This window comes from Anarhichas minor, unplaced genomic scaffold, assembly GCF_050575085.1.
Source record: "Anarhichas minor isolate MPS153535 unplaced genomic scaffold, ASM5057508v1 ptg000007l, whole genome shotgun sequence".
Classification (NCBI taxonomy): domain Eukaryota; kingdom Metazoa; phylum Chordata; class Actinopteri; order Perciformes; family Anarhichadidae; genus Anarhichas; species Anarhichas minor.
Window position 1 is genome coordinate 9513768 of NW_027466453.1, and position 15353 is coordinate 9529120.

General features: G+C 42.1%; 2 protein-coding genes across 2 annotated transcripts in view; one reads left to right on the forward strand and one right to left on the reverse strand.

Annotated features, from left to right (window-relative positions):
* The window catches only part of cdk12 (cyclin dependent kinase 12), a 34541-nt gene extending 28119 nt beyond the window's left edge, over positions 1 to 6422 (forward strand). The window contains exon 16 of the transcript XR_012952425.1: positions 5196 to 6422. The gene's annotated coding sequence lies outside the window, so the exon portion shown is untranslated. The remainder of the gene's footprint in view (positions 1 to 5195) is intronic.
* A 5026-nt stretch (positions 6423 to 11448) lies between these two features.
* LOC142944419 (neurogenic differentiation factor 2-like) lies at positions 11449 to 15086 on the reverse strand. The gene is made up of 2 exons (XM_076085646.1): positions 14837 to 15086; positions 11449 to 12526 (listed from the first exon to the last, which is right to left on the reverse strand). Exon 2 carries the CDS (start codon positions 12517 to 12519, stop codon positions 11449 to 11451), a length of 1071 nt encoding a protein of 356 aa, XP_075941761.1. The 5' UTR covers positions 12520 to 12526; positions 14837 to 15086.
* Positions 15087 to 15353: the final 267 nt, after the last annotated feature.

Here is a 15353-nt window from a genome sequence, read left to right on the forward strand (position 1 = left end):
TAAATGACAGAAATTACATATATTCTGTGCCCCAATGATTGATCGGTTGGTTGGGTCTTTAATTTTCTTGTTTATTTCCCTGTTGATTATACTAAAGGCCTCTCACAGCAGCAAAGATCCTGTAAAAACAACGTGGAAGGTTTGACAGACACTGCTCGACACCAAGACATGACAGACGCAGATTTGCTTTGCTTGAACACTGTCAACAGTGAGGTAGAGGAACATTTAGTCAAAATGCAAGATCAGTCATGAGCAACATGAACAAAACATGAATGTATGTTTTCTTTCATTTCCAACTGTACGTTACTTCCATTTGTAACAACTATACAGTATGTCTTATTGTATGTCATTAGGTTAAATCTATACCAAAGCCGTTGGAGGTGGGATTAATTTATCCTCTCTACATCACTGGACAAATCATGTTTGAACATGTCATTGGTGTTATTAGGTGGACCCTGATCACTGCGACTGCAAGAGATAATCACATTATCACTTAGGATTTCAATTTAGTGTAGGAATTGTACTGCTTTCCCTTCTATTGCCTTAATTTAAGTTGATTCGTTTTATCTCAATGAAGCTTTTATGATTATTTGATATTTGAAATGTGCTCCATTGTAGCAGGAAGTAATAATAGAAGAAAAATGACATTGAGAAAACAAAAATGTATTATGAACAGAAAAATATTTCAGCAATGAAAAAAATTATTGCATAAGTAACTGCATTAACAGTTGCAGAAATAAATAACGTAATAACACACAGATTATGAAGTAAAAAACAATTTAAAAATAATACATTAATAAAATCATTAAATATGAAATTCACAGAAAGAGGAATGGAGATAAAGGTTGATATTTGACAGCTTATGATGTACACAGAGGTGTATTATAGTTTGGTTGTGTGAACTGTTAGTCGTCGGCACTAACTGACAAAAAGCCATCAATGTCATCGGGAGGAAACCGTATGAGTGATGCTTTGATTTTTTACTCTTTCGCTCCGGTTCCTCAGAGTAAAGACGCTCCGTCCCTCCCTCCACCACACAGCTGCTCTGAGGAGAGAGCGGCTCCACAGGGCTCTGGGTAGCCTTAGCTCTCTGTGCTTGGGTGAGAATTAGCCAGCTTTAGCACTCGCCTTGCCTGGTAAACCCTTAATCTGGCTAGGATGAGGAGGAAGGCTTTGGAGATTGGATGGCGTGTCAATCCATGTCTTCACGTCTCTCTTGGCACAGTGAGGCACACAGGAAATATGGAAAAGTTTGCAGTTGAGAGTTGTGACGTGCTTTAATGAATTTGCCGTGTTATTCTGTGTGAGGATTTTCATCTTCTTTAACATGGTGTTGCAATTTTTATACATCAATTTATTAATGCCAAATTCATTGTGATACCTAAGTGTATTTGTAAAACGCAGCATTGGTTGAGAAGGATTGTAGCCTGTATTTCACACCATGGCACTGAACATTTGTTACATTCAAGACCACATTTCCAATACACCCTGTGGCTTCCTGGGGCAGGATGTCGCTTCTTAAACATACATGGCGAACTTGTTAGGAAACAGAACCGCTTTTACATTAGCACATCCTTTTTTGACATTGTTGTTGGATGCAGTGTTATTGTAAGAATATATAGATTACAGACACTTTCATTTATGTTTTTTGCTTCAGCTTCACTGGAAAGGATATATTTAAAGAGATGATTTTTAGTTTAGTTTGGTTTAGTAGAAGTGGAGAAAAGTCAACAAGGACGACACACAAACATGTCATCCATTGTAGAGGGAAGAATACATCTAGGGCACAGTGAAAACGGACATCTCTGCAATATTGAAATACTAAAAAACAAAAACCATTGAATTTCTCACAGATCCTCTCTTTAGTTTTTCTTTGGCTCACTGTATTTTTGATTGGCAATGGTGACTTCTTCTATTCCAGTGTTCATGTATATACTCACAAATATTTGCACATACACCGTTTTATTTTTAATGGTGTGCTCTAATGTTCTACCTCATTTAAAAAAAAAAAAAGGAGATCCAACCCCTAACCAAGGTGTGTTGGGATACCTGCATACGTGTTTGGTGCCACAGAGCACAACACCAAGTTCAATGCAGTGTAGAGAGACCAGCTGTGGCTCACAATCTTTTGGGCTTTGCCTGTGTTTGTTCTCAGCACATTTGATATGATAATGATCAACTAATGTGAAAATCTCCCATGCGTCACAGAAAACCTTAGATTTGTTTATGGAGTTTGGTACTGATGCCATTGCATGGTGTAAATAAAAAACACAGTGATGATCGTGGAAGTGCATGCAATTTTACTTAAGCACAGGTGACAATCGCCTGATGATAAGTGATAGTTGAATTATAGTCCTGCTAATGGTCTATGAATAACAAAACATCCTGACATGGTAACATTGTCGGGAATGCAATAACACAGAGGGGAACGAGGGGCTGCCTGGTACTGATTGTGCAAACACACAGTAATGAATGGCTAATGTGCTGGTGCAGAGGAGACATTAATGCCATCCTAATTCCCTTTTGCTCAGAGCGGGCCACTGTGTCCTGAGCCTGTTAATCTGAACCCTTTAAACCTTTAATCTGGGAATCCGTCACACACAATCACAGACACACACATACAAACATAGACACAGACGACCTGTCATTGCCTTGTAAAAGTACCATACCTGCCACTTCGCTCGGTCTCTCTCTCTTTCTCCGAAACACATGTGACATATTGAGCGCCTGCAGCGAGATTCTTCCCCATGAGCGGCATTCCAGAGCAGGCCGTCCCAGGGGAGCATGAGAGTGGGGCCAGGCAGTGGTGGGTCTGGGGGCGTTTGGAGGGGGGGTGGGGGTGGTGAGGGGAGCTTGTTGATGCAAAGGTCTGGTTGCTTAGGATAATTGGAGGGATGTTAGGGTCGGGTTAGTCTGCTACTGTTGGTCTCTTGGTCAAGAGTTGTGGCTTTGAAGCCGGACAAAGTGACCTTAACCAAACTCAAACACTGTGGCGTCAGCAGTTGTCTCTCTGAGCATCTCATTTACACTTCCAGACACATCCTGTCCCAATGAATAGATCCCTTAAGAGGGAACTAGTTTGTCACCCAAGAAAAAAAAAACATACAAAAACAATTCACACAGGTCATAATGGACCACATGTGAAAGACATACTAAAACACAAACGCATTAAAACACATTCCAGGAGGACATTATGTTCAGGAGTCAAGTTAAAGGACAAACCAATATCGGTACAACTCGATCCACATTACACTTGAAGCTAGACCGATAAAATGCAAACAAAACAAGATCAAACAAGAAAATCTTACATGCTCGTGCATCCATAAGCTGTGGACACAAAGGACCTTCTACAATGTTCTGTTGACCATCTGGGCATCCTAAACTAGTCACTCAACACGTTTAGGCTGCTAAATACCCCAAACGGGAAGTGACCTTCATACTTAAGTGTGGTTTGAACTCCATCTGGTTCTTTCCTAGTCTATGTTATATTGCTTGCTTTGCAGTTTCCTCTGTTCTCTCTTGAAGACATATTTCATTGTTTTCAATTTGCACTAGATGTTGCACATTTGCACAGAAGAATCTTCATGTATGGCAACCTGTTTCCATAAAGCATCACCCGTTTTGGACATTTTTCATGTTTCCCTTTTCTGTCTTGCAGCAACACATTGATTGCAGTTTTCTAGGCCTCTCCTGTGATTATATCAGAATGGGGTCTTTGTGTGCGTGAGTTGAGACACTGTGTGTGTGCATTTTTGTCACATATTATCTTATCATTTTTTCCTCTTTCTCTCCCTTTGTCCCCGCTCCTCTCCTCATTCTTTCTGCCGGTTAATATTTCATTTGCTTTGCCGTTGTAGAGGGCTGGTACATTAACCAGCGGTGCCAGTCGAGCTCTCTGCTTGTGGCTGGCTGTATAAAAATAAACACACTCTAGTTGTAATGAACAGATGTCACAGAATTTAAACGTGCACACCTCCTCCTCCTCCTCCTCCTCCTCCTCCTCCACACACACAAACACACTTCACCCTCCTCTCCCACCTCCTCCTCATTCTTGCTCACGCGTAAAGGCGCACATGCATGCATGCACACAGCGCAGAATTACACTCATGCATCAACATGTTTTCAGAAACACAGATAAGGAGCTGCAGGATCAAAACCCTGGTCCATATGAGTGTATATTGTATATTGAGCATTCACAGAAACACGTATACATGTATTCCCACTTTAGCGTTCCCTTGACAGAGGAGCATGGCAAGCATTTTGTTGCTCTGCCAGTCTTTTAGTCTCTTTATCCGCCTCTAGTTTCCTTTTCCCCTCCTCCTCTCCCTCCCTTTCTGTCTGTCAGATAGTCCACCAGCAGGCTAACACTGTGGTCATTTTACAGACTATTTTCATGAGGTCCTCCCATCCACTTCGCAGAATCCGCCTGTCATCCCTCAATCCCCAGTGGCACCATCAGAACTCATTTTGGTACTGTGAGGAAGGGATAGGCACGAGTGTGTGTGTGTGTGTGTGTCTATCCCCCTTGTCACTCCCGATCTTTTCCCACTGAGCGTGTGCCAGCTCTCTGTGTTTGCTGGCTGACAGGACCGAAGGAGAGACGATTGTTCTCTACGTACCAAGAGACCCTCCCCTGCCAAGTCTGGGATGAAATCCTCGCTAACTCCTCACAGTCGGGCATCTCAAAGCAAAACACACACCATTACTGCTCCGGGTGGGAGGGTGATACCACGCTAAAAGTCAGTCAGATACACAAAGGTTTGCTTTAAACGAACGCTGCAAAAAAGATCTCTCTTTAGTGGGTCAAGAACTCGTTGTGTTAGACTTAAAATGTTTGTTTTCCTATACAATTCTTGTTTGTATAATTTTCCTGGAATTAAATTACATTTTGGTGAATGATCTGCCCTTATTTCAACAAGGTCGGTGTGACTTCAAAATGAAGTCCAAAAAGAGTACATTAATCCATATAAATATATATATATATATATATACATATATCAGATTACTGCAGGTGTATCAGAAGAAATAGTTTCTGAAACATTCTTGAAGACATGGAGAAACAAAGTCTTGGTTCAGGTCAAGGCTTAATGAATTGATTCCTTTACAGTAACCCCATCAACCAACACTGATAGCCAAAACACATATCTTTTCAGGAAGAAAAAGAGTTTATGAGTTTGTTCTTGTTACTTCTCCAGAGTCGTTGTTTTAAGTTTGGAGGAGCTGTGGGAAGTAGACAGCGGCGGTAATGGACAGAGCAGGTCATCCCTGTGATGGCAGAAGAGGCGGGCAACAGAAGATTAAAGGTGACGGAGAGGGATGAAGGAGAAGGGAGAGATGAAAGGAAAAGGGGAGAGGTGCGGAGGTCGTCCGGGGGGTGATCAGTGAGGTGGATGCAATGCCATCTGACAGGTCCAGCTGGGAGACTGCCCGCCCCCCAGCGCTGCAAACTGGTCAATATGGAGGCCAATTACTGCTGCCCATGTGACCAGGGCATCATCCAACCCTATCATAACACACGCGCACGCCCACACGCACTCACACATGCCATCTGTGCAGACCAGCAACGACCCCCCCTTGGATCCAGTTGCGTCCCCGTGCACGCTCCTACTTAACCTCCTAAACAGGGGCCAGCCACGCCCCACCGCCGGACCCTCCGACCAGAACATACTGGAACTGGGCATCCGTGAAGATGACGGAGAGCTGTCGGTCAGGTCAAGAAGACTTTCTCATGAGTCAAACTCTCTGAACAAACACGTACACGTCAACATCTGGCCCCAACCAAACGCAGGAAAATCTGGCCACCTGCCAAAGGCCTGAAACCTACCTGGCGCTCACCCGGATCTCCACCTCCGTCTTTTCATCCTCCCCACTCTTCCCGGGTCGTCCCCCTTTACCCCCCACCAACCTCCTACCTCCCCTCCTCACTTCCTCCTCCTCCTGCAAACCTTGTTTCTCCCTTGGCAGGACCTCCAGCATCACCGCTCTCTCAGTTTAGCTTCTGCCTCGTCTTCTGCCCCACTGCCTGTGCTGCACCGTGCACCATTGTGTGATAACAAACAGATGTTGTGGAATTTCCTCTGAATGGACTGCCAGTGACAGGCCCGCTCCCTTGTCTGGCAATGTGGGGGCACTGGCATACAGTCTGGCAGAGAGGTTGGCCGAAGCATGCACGATTGTTTCCTCTGTACACATGTGCATCATTTTAGTTTTCGGTGCATGTGTGTGTGTGCAGGTGCCAGATAAGTCAACAATGTGCAAATTGTGTGTGTGTGTGTGTGTGTGTGTGTGTGTGTGTGTGTGTGTGTGTGTGTGTGTGTGTTTTGTATTATTATTATTTTTTTAATCTAATCTGTGTCCATTTCAACTGCATTACTTCATGGTTTGTTTTTTAATCACCTTCAGATTGCAAATACTCACAATCTCTTAACCAGATTAGCCCTCTGCCCCCCCCCCCCCCCCCCTCTGATGGAAATCCTAAAGGCCTTTATTCACCACATATTTCACATCCATATTATGATTTAATATCTGCATTTTGAAAAACACTCGGTTATTATTTTAGCTAGACGTTAATTGGAATTCACACCATAATACTTGTGACATTTTGATAATCGCACTATTGACTGTTATGTCGGACAAACACTCTTGATTTTTTTTTCTTTACCAAGTTGAGTGAGAAAAAGAGTGGGCATGAACATGATAATTTAAACAGCGAGATTCATTCACTTTTCATCCTGAGTGCAGCACAGAGTGTCATTGGAAGTTTTTTTTTTCTTCTTAAGACTGACTGCAAATGCAAGTTACTATCAGACTTTTATTTCCACAATTATGGCAAGTAAAGTATTAGATGAATAATTTCGCCTATAGGGAAACAATACATTTGTGGAAATGTGTAAAATCGTGTGATTTGCCTGTAAATTACAAAACACCTGTGAATTATTTCATGTTTGTTATTATCAATAAACAATATGATCTCTACATTGAATAAATGTGTTGCATATCTTTGTAATTAACATTTTAGTTCATTTGATAATGTGACACACTCTTTTATGCTGCGATGACATGTCACAACCTTTTCCTCACACACACTGCAAAACATTCCGCAAGCTGCTTTAATATCAACACAATTTGAAAGAAACGTAATCAAAAGCATGGCATTTTTCTTAAAATGTGGCGTGTGTGCGCACCATTAGTATCTCTGTTGCAAGGTTACCACATGTGAGGACATGTGAACAACCACAGTTTCTTAAGATGCAACACAACCTTCTTTCAATCCATGAGCTCATGTATAACATAGCATTAGAGGCAAGTATATGCATAGGCCAACTCTTCACAAAAAGGCCTCGCTGCTGTGTGTGTCTGAGTGTACATGTGAGTGCGTGCGTGTGGCGAAGAGTTACTCAGGATGAGCGCTCTCGTTTTTAAACGTCCTGGATAATGAACAGATGCTGCAAAAATTAGGAAAGAAACATCGACTCCTCCCAGCAGTGCCACTTTGGCCCGGTGAACTGGCACACTGGCGCACACACTGGGTTGTCCTCTCCGGAGCTCCTGGTGCTGCTGCTGGGGAACATTAAGGGACTTGGCACGGCTCTCCTCCGCAAGCCTGCCAGCCTGCCTCTCTCTCACTCTCGCCAGACTGTGGAGGAAGACGAGGAGGAGGTGTGGGGGGGGGGGGAGTATTTTGATAGATGCCCTCTCCCATTGCTCGCTGGCCTCTCTTTTGGGCTGGCTCCTTCAGAAATGCAAGCAACTCTTTTTTTATTTATTTTTTTTGCTGATGAGGCCAAAAAGAATGTGGAGGCCTTAAACTAACGCAAAAGTATACCACGAGCCTTTGGTTGGTCGGTTTGAAAACAGCCTGAACTGCAGAACTGCGGTTTTGATTCCCACCCGGGACTCTCCCACTAAATGAATTCACTCACAGGTAGAAGCGCCTGCCAAATGAAACATGTTGTAATTTAAGGTAGTGGTTTTATATTGAACCTTATGGACAGAGATTTATGAAAGTAAAAAACAACGCCCTGATTTAGATTTTTTTAAAGAATAATTCCATGCACTATTATCAAACCTCCTGCCATGATGATGTTGTAGATGTATAAATATCTTTGATAATATTTTTCTTTTTTTGTAAAGCACATAACAGAGTTTAGGTGCATATAGTGTTGTAGACTCAACCTTTTCAAATTAGATTTTTTTTTATGGAAAAGTAAAATGTCCTCGAAAAACAAGTTTACTCATCTTTCAATCGTTTACAAGTTGTTGAGGGGGATTAGCAGGTGGTAAAATAACATACCACAGACCATATTTTGTATTGAATTAAATATTTCAAGTGTTTATCTGTTGGTTCAAATTATTATATTATGTACTTTATCTTGCACTGTAGTGTTGACCATTTTTTGAATTCTAATTATTTTCTATCAATGTATGTCACAAGAAGTGACTTTTTGCTGTGTCAATGTCCTTCTTTTACCATCCAACTTATGGAGTTAACATTCCTGTGGAAAAGGAAAGAGATTGGCAATGTGTTTGGTCAGTTGCTCCAGAAATTTACTGTCTTGTATTTTTCACTTTACACTTAGGCTATTTATACATTTTGTAATAATCAAAACTACACAATTGGCTTCCAGGGCCGAAACCCACAGCTGATGCCCACGCTGTTTTATTTTGAATAAAATGGAAAATAATAGAGTTAAGATATTGCGGGTATTGATATCGATATTTGTATGTATATTAGTCACCATCACTTGCCTAAGCGTGTGTCCCTACAGCTGACAGCACCCAGGACATTTTGGTGAACATATGGGTCCCGGGGCAGCGCTCCAAACTCGCGGGGTGGCAACGGCTGCCCTTTGCACTGCTCTCGTGTGTGTATCTGTGTCGTCACGATTTTAAAAAATGTGAGAAAGAAACTAATGTAATATTTAATATAAATGTTGAATAGTTAACGTTCCCTTTGGTAAGTTAATATGTTGTCTGAGTGTTATGTTTACACAGATTCGATAAACAGATTTAATTGATTTAAAGAGCCCCGGATAAATGAATTCATATTTATAATATACCATCCAAATAAATGTGTGACATAAATATGAGATGTGTGTTTAAAGTTAGAATAGTTGATGCTATATAAGAGGGTCGACTTCATAATTCATATCTGATGTTTAATGCATAATCGAAAGATGGAAATCAAAGATAAAATAACGAATATTTTCATTTTGTCCGTGGCGTCTAAGCTGTAAGGCCTTCTTTCATGTCAATAACGCAAATTAATTTCATTTATCCACAGAAATAAAAAGATAATGAAATAAAGGCTGTTATCAACAAGTTGGCTTATGTTAAATCAACACTGACATCAGAATATATGAGGCATAGGGAAACATAATAAAACACTCAGGGTGTCTTTTTATTGTGTTCGTTATGTCTTGATGTGACATTGGTTTGCCTTTCCTTTTGGTCAACTAGTGATTTCTTGCGCATTGACGAAACCTGGTGAAACCAACAGACCTGCAGAACCTGTGTGTTCTGCAGATGGAAAATCTCAAACTAACTTCTAAATTGTATTCACCGGATTCAAAAGCATTGTGGTCTCAATCACAATCTCATTATATGTTGCAATATTATATCTATATGTATAGAATATTTGTATTTTTTAACAAATTTGAAGCTCAAATTGTCTAAAATCAAACGGCAGCTGCAGGAACTCTCCGCGGTGCTGAAACGGAGTTCTTCCTTATGTTTTTTAATGGCGAAGAGAGACCTCCATTATAACCCTGATGACTTTGAATGGCATCGCTAACCTGCACTGTTTATATATATGTACAGACTCTAATCAGTCTGTATTCTACAGTCACTGATTCACGTTTACACCAAATCTCCTTTCGTTCTGCAATTGAAATTATACGTTTTAAAGATTGTTTTGTAAATTTGACCTGTCTGCCGGACAAATATAACGTATTGGCACGAGTTTACTCAATTGAGAGGAATGACAACACTGCCCTCTTCCTCCTGTCCCAGTTTATAAGATAGAGGCCCCGAGGCTCTGCGAGGAACTCCTGCAGGTTGTGGCACCAGGCATATTCAGCCTCATATTTCCCAATAACTGAAAAGCCTGCTACAGGTTTATGTTTTCTTTAACCCTGATATCCTTCCAATACAAATGTCCGATTAAAATTCAATGTAAAAACGAATGATTAATATTTCATTGAGTGTAAAGAGTAAATGCTTATTGGAAAGTTATGTATTGTTGTATGTTTAGTAAGATACCAAGGCTCTTCGATAGGTGACAAAAAAAATCAAGTTGCACAGTCTCATTTATTGTCATTTTATTTTACCACACAGTTGGTTGAATACAAAGTTGAAAGACTTGAATTTCATGAAAGAAATGCCGAGCAACACATGGGATCCCTTCATTTCCATTGACTATTAACGTTAATTACAAAAAACAACACAATAAATACGTGCAATAAGAAGAATGATAAAAGTAGTAATCATAATAATAACCTATTCAACACAGCATTAAAAATTAAAACGACAATGTTGAACCAAAATGTATAAACAGTACAATGGCTCAATTAGAGGAATAAGGCTATGAATAAATAAGAATAAAAAATGAAAATGAAGAAAATGTCTGATTTCATTTTATTTGGATTATTCCTTTTTGTTGTTGTTGTTGGCCAGCCCTATTGTCAGATTCGTTGTGTTCATTCCAAAGTGTGTGTGTGTGTGTGTGTGTGTGTGTGTGTGTGTTTGTGTGTTTGTGTTTGGTAACAGTGCTGATGAAACATACAGTGTCTTTCTGGGCCTTGTTGCCCCTCTCTCTGGTCTCGTTGGGTTTTGCATAGATGCGAAACGATTGATTTGCTGGAGAACAGACTCGTCTAAAACAACCCAACTAGCACTTTTTTTTTCATCGGTTCAGTATTTTTCTTTGCATTTCCTTATATTTCATAATTTCCAAAAACCACAACCTCCCAAATCTTGCACGTATACAGGCAAGTAAATGTGATTTGCATTAGCTTGTTCATTGATTTATTTCTAATCTCACAAGATTAGAAAATCACGCCAATGTCAAGGTGCAGCTGTAGCCAGTGATGTTGTGGTAAATAAACAACTTCCAGTCATCAAAATGCAAACAACCACCGATACAAACACAAATCACACTTTAAAATAGCATTTATATTGTCATCACAGGCCTTGATATGAGTTGTTCATCAAATCTCTTTTATTTCATCTTGGAAAACTGGATAGGATTGTGGTTTGGGTGGATTACCCTCCACTACATCTCTGACTATCGCAAAATAAAAAGTTAAGACTGAATAAAGTAACGGAAAACACTAATGACAACGAGTGAAACATCTCTCCAGAATGCCTAAATCCTGGCGGGTACGCTCTTTAAAAAGTGTGCCGTGGTTAGATTGTTGATTGCAGGCGAAGCACGTCGGGCTTCTCATTTTAATTGTGAAAAAACGCGTTCAGTTCATCATACACGGGGGCCCGTTCGTGGTGTAAGTGCATGTCTTGGTAAGGCAGGACGTTTTCAGAGTGAATGCCGCTCCGGGCCCCCGAGGAGCCAAACACCAGGTTGGGGGGCCCGGTGGGTCTGGGGCCAGGAAGGCCGGAGTATTGCATAGAGTAGTGGTACCCCTTCTCGTTTTCGGGGGACGCAGAGCCTTGGTGCTTTAGGGAAAAGTTGCCATTGACGCACAGGGGCGGGCTGATGGGCCCCTCATACTCGGGGCTGTTATACTCCGGGGATCCGCTCCCACCGTACATAGAGTCGTAAGTCGAGCTGTAGCCGTGCGTCCTCAGCGGATGCGAGTTTGAGCCGGAGCCCGGCTGGCAGTGGGGGCTTGTGAGACGCGCACACTGGTATGGGTAGGAATGCATTGGGAAGGAGCCGGACCCGTACCTCCCCCCGTCCTGACACTGCTGCTCGGTTAGGAAATTACGGGAGTTCAACTGCAGGCATCCCGCCACCAGGTTGGTCGTTGGCTGGGAGAGTCCCTTGCACAGCGTCTGAACGTATGCCACAAGGTCGGGCCTTTTTCCAGAGCGCAATATCTCCGACAGGGCCCAGATATAGTTTTTGGCCAACCGCAGCGTCTCGATTTTGGAAAGTTTTTGCGTTTTGGAATAGCAGGGCACTACTTTACGCAGATTGTCAAGCGCAGAGTTCAGGTCGTGCATGCGGGTTCGCTCCCGTGTGTTGGCCTTCACCCGCCGCACCTTAGAGCGCTCGACACGGGCCGGGGTCATTTTGCGCTTCTTGGGGCCTCTTTTCTTGGGCCTGTCGCCTTCTGTATCCTCTCCGTCATCCTCTTCATCCAGCTCGTCGTCCTCGTCGTCCTCGTTATGCTCGGACTGAGTCCGGCTGTCTTCTCTCAGCTCAGAATCCGCCGTGTCGTCCTGGGTATCGTGATCCTCATCTTTGATTTTGGAATCCTCGTCCTCGCTGTCCGCCCAGCCCGAGTATTTCTGCACATCAGGCAGCAGCGAGGGGTCACTAAAAAGCCTCGTCAACATTGTAGCTCTGGAGAAGAGAGAAAAGGAAATCGAAAATGAGGCCTCACAATTCCGGGACAAGCACAGTGTCTATTGTGAATGTACAATAAAAAACGATACGCTCTTAAAAAAACGCTCAATCCAAATATTGGAGCTATATAGACTATATATTTCAAAGTGTAAATTCACTAAAACTCATTATCAATGACTTTTTGTTATAAAATATACCAGAGTCTTTAATTTGGCCTGGAGGACAAATAGTATACATTTGTGGAAAATAAAAAAAAGAGAGAGAAATCTGCGCTGAGTTACAGCCAGACGGATTCCTATTTAATTCCCTGCTGTCATCCGTGTGCCCTGTCGCGTCCTCTCGCAGCGGGTCCCAGCGGCAGGGGCCACATTACAGGTCCCATGGGGCCCCCCACTTTCACTCCTCCTGACGCCCATATACAATCCTGGCTGCATTCCAGCACTATTCATCCACACCTCTGCTCAGAGCATGCAAAGGGGATTTTATTTAATTGATAGGCTGTAGCTCCGTTTAAAGTCACGCTTTGATTATTAAACCAAGGCTTGAAGACATATCTTAATTCAAGCAATAACCAAAATGAAAGGTAGCCTACAATTATGGTTTAGACCTTGAAAAATATCAAACTTTGTTTTATTGCAGCTGTAATAATAATAATAATAATAATAATAATAATAATGTATTATCCAGGTGAAGAAAACGGCAAAGATATTTCTAAAAAAACAACATCAAAATCATTGTACTCGGTTAAAACGAACCACATAGTCTAACTAATATCAACCAATGAACTATTAGCAATTAACGATCAAGCAAACATGCGAATTAATAGCCTACATCTAAAGTAAAAAATAAATTGATCAGCCTACCACTTGATTAGTAAATTTAATCCCTTCCCAGAAAAAAACGGGCGACAGAGAGACGAGGTGATCTTTGAGAGATTCAATAAGCCTCCATCGGCTTCCTCCCTGACATGTTTCACTTCCCATCTTATTATAGTGCAGCAGCAGATAGACTTGCAGCCCATAGTAAGGCAGGCTGTGATGGTTGGTTAATTATCTCGGGGGGTGTGCCAGGGGCAAAATCTAGTTTTAAAATCTCAGGCTCAGGAGGTTTGCTCAATTAGAAGAAGAAAAAACACAACAACGTTTAATTAACAGACCATACAGCTTACACGAAATAGATTTCACACATAATTCAGTATGCACGAGTGCACGATTTCAAAGCACTTTTTAGTCAGCGATAACCTTTTACAGATGGAATTCGCTTGTATCCTTTTAGCCCTCGTTAAATATAAAAAACACAACTCGCGATAAACAATTAGGCTATCCAATCTAGCAAAAAGAAATTGCAATAGCTCCACAGTTACAGCAACGACTGTGGTTTAAACAACGTAATGTGGAGATAGATTGTTGAAGATAAAACTAGACAAACAGAGATAAATCATGCTGCACACTGCCTGTCACAGTCAATGGCGTTGTCCCACCCTTTCATTTGCTCCGAGATTGAACGTGCAAATGATCGACAAAATCATCAATAAATCTCCCATTAAGCTTGAGGACGTCCTCTGAGGCAACCGGACTGATGTCAACATCTTCCAGAGGAATTCTTATCTTGCATACTTATTGTCTTTTGTTCCTCGGTTTCAGGGTCCAGACGCAGGGATCTCTAAATCAAATTAGTGTCCGATATGATCTATTTGCAGCCTGTGCGCTGCTGAAAGGGGCTACATGCCTCGGGACTGCTCCTTGTAAATGATCCCGGAGACGCTTGCCTTTTGACTCGAGCGTGGTATTTGATTTTAGCTTTTATAAACCAGGTAGATTTGGATGTCAAAAGTTGAAGGGCACGTCGAGGTAGAGCGGGGGAGTGAGGAGGTATTTGAGCAAAGCGCGCTCATAAATCTAATAAAACGACAAACATGGTGATGCCTTGTATATCAATTGTTGATATTTTTAATGGATTTCAAAAGTGTGCCATCACCCGATTTAAACAGGCATACAATTAATCGATATAGGCTACATACCAGAGCAAAGTCATAGACATGGAAGGCGACTAAATACATCAGATGTCCATCGGATTCGTTAGCTTTTTGTCTTACAAACTGTAAAAGATAAAGATAAAGACCAAAACTGGCTATTTAAATTAGATCTGTAAAACGTTGACGACAGCTTGCATTAATCTGTTCATCTGTGTATTAGATTCATTTTCTCCTCCATTTTGGACGGGCATTTCAGCATCCAAGAGTTATTTTTATATTTCCAATTTATTTATTTATCTTTTGCTATTGTTGTTGTTTATGTTCCAACTTACCTCGGCTCGAGCTCTTCACAGTGGATGGGAGGGAAAAAAACACGCGCTTGAGTTTCAGACCATCTTCAGGGACCGCACGAGCGAGCGAACCAACGCTCCCTATCAGTGTATGGGTGCAGGCAGCGCGCGGCTTTCTTTCACTGGCGCTGATGGGTTGTTTAAGTGTGCTTCTCTCCCAGCGCGCGCACTCCAATAACCGGAGCTTGCGATTGAACGTGCGTCTTGGCGTGTCTGTGTTTGTATATGTGTGAGTGAGTAAGTGAGCATGCGCATGTGTGTGTGTGAGTGCGCGTGTGGCAACCGTGAGCTACCGGGGACGGGGTTACATACCAGCTAAGGCTGTGATGCCAGCGCCCATATGGCTGGCACGTCACCGGCAAGAGCCATCACATGAGAGCCCGGTGATTGACATGCGCCCGCATTCGGAGAGATTTGCCCGCGGGGGAAGAGAGACATAGAGAGAGATAGGGAGAGAGGAAAGAGAGAGAGAGAAGGAGGAGGAGGTAGGAGGTGGAGG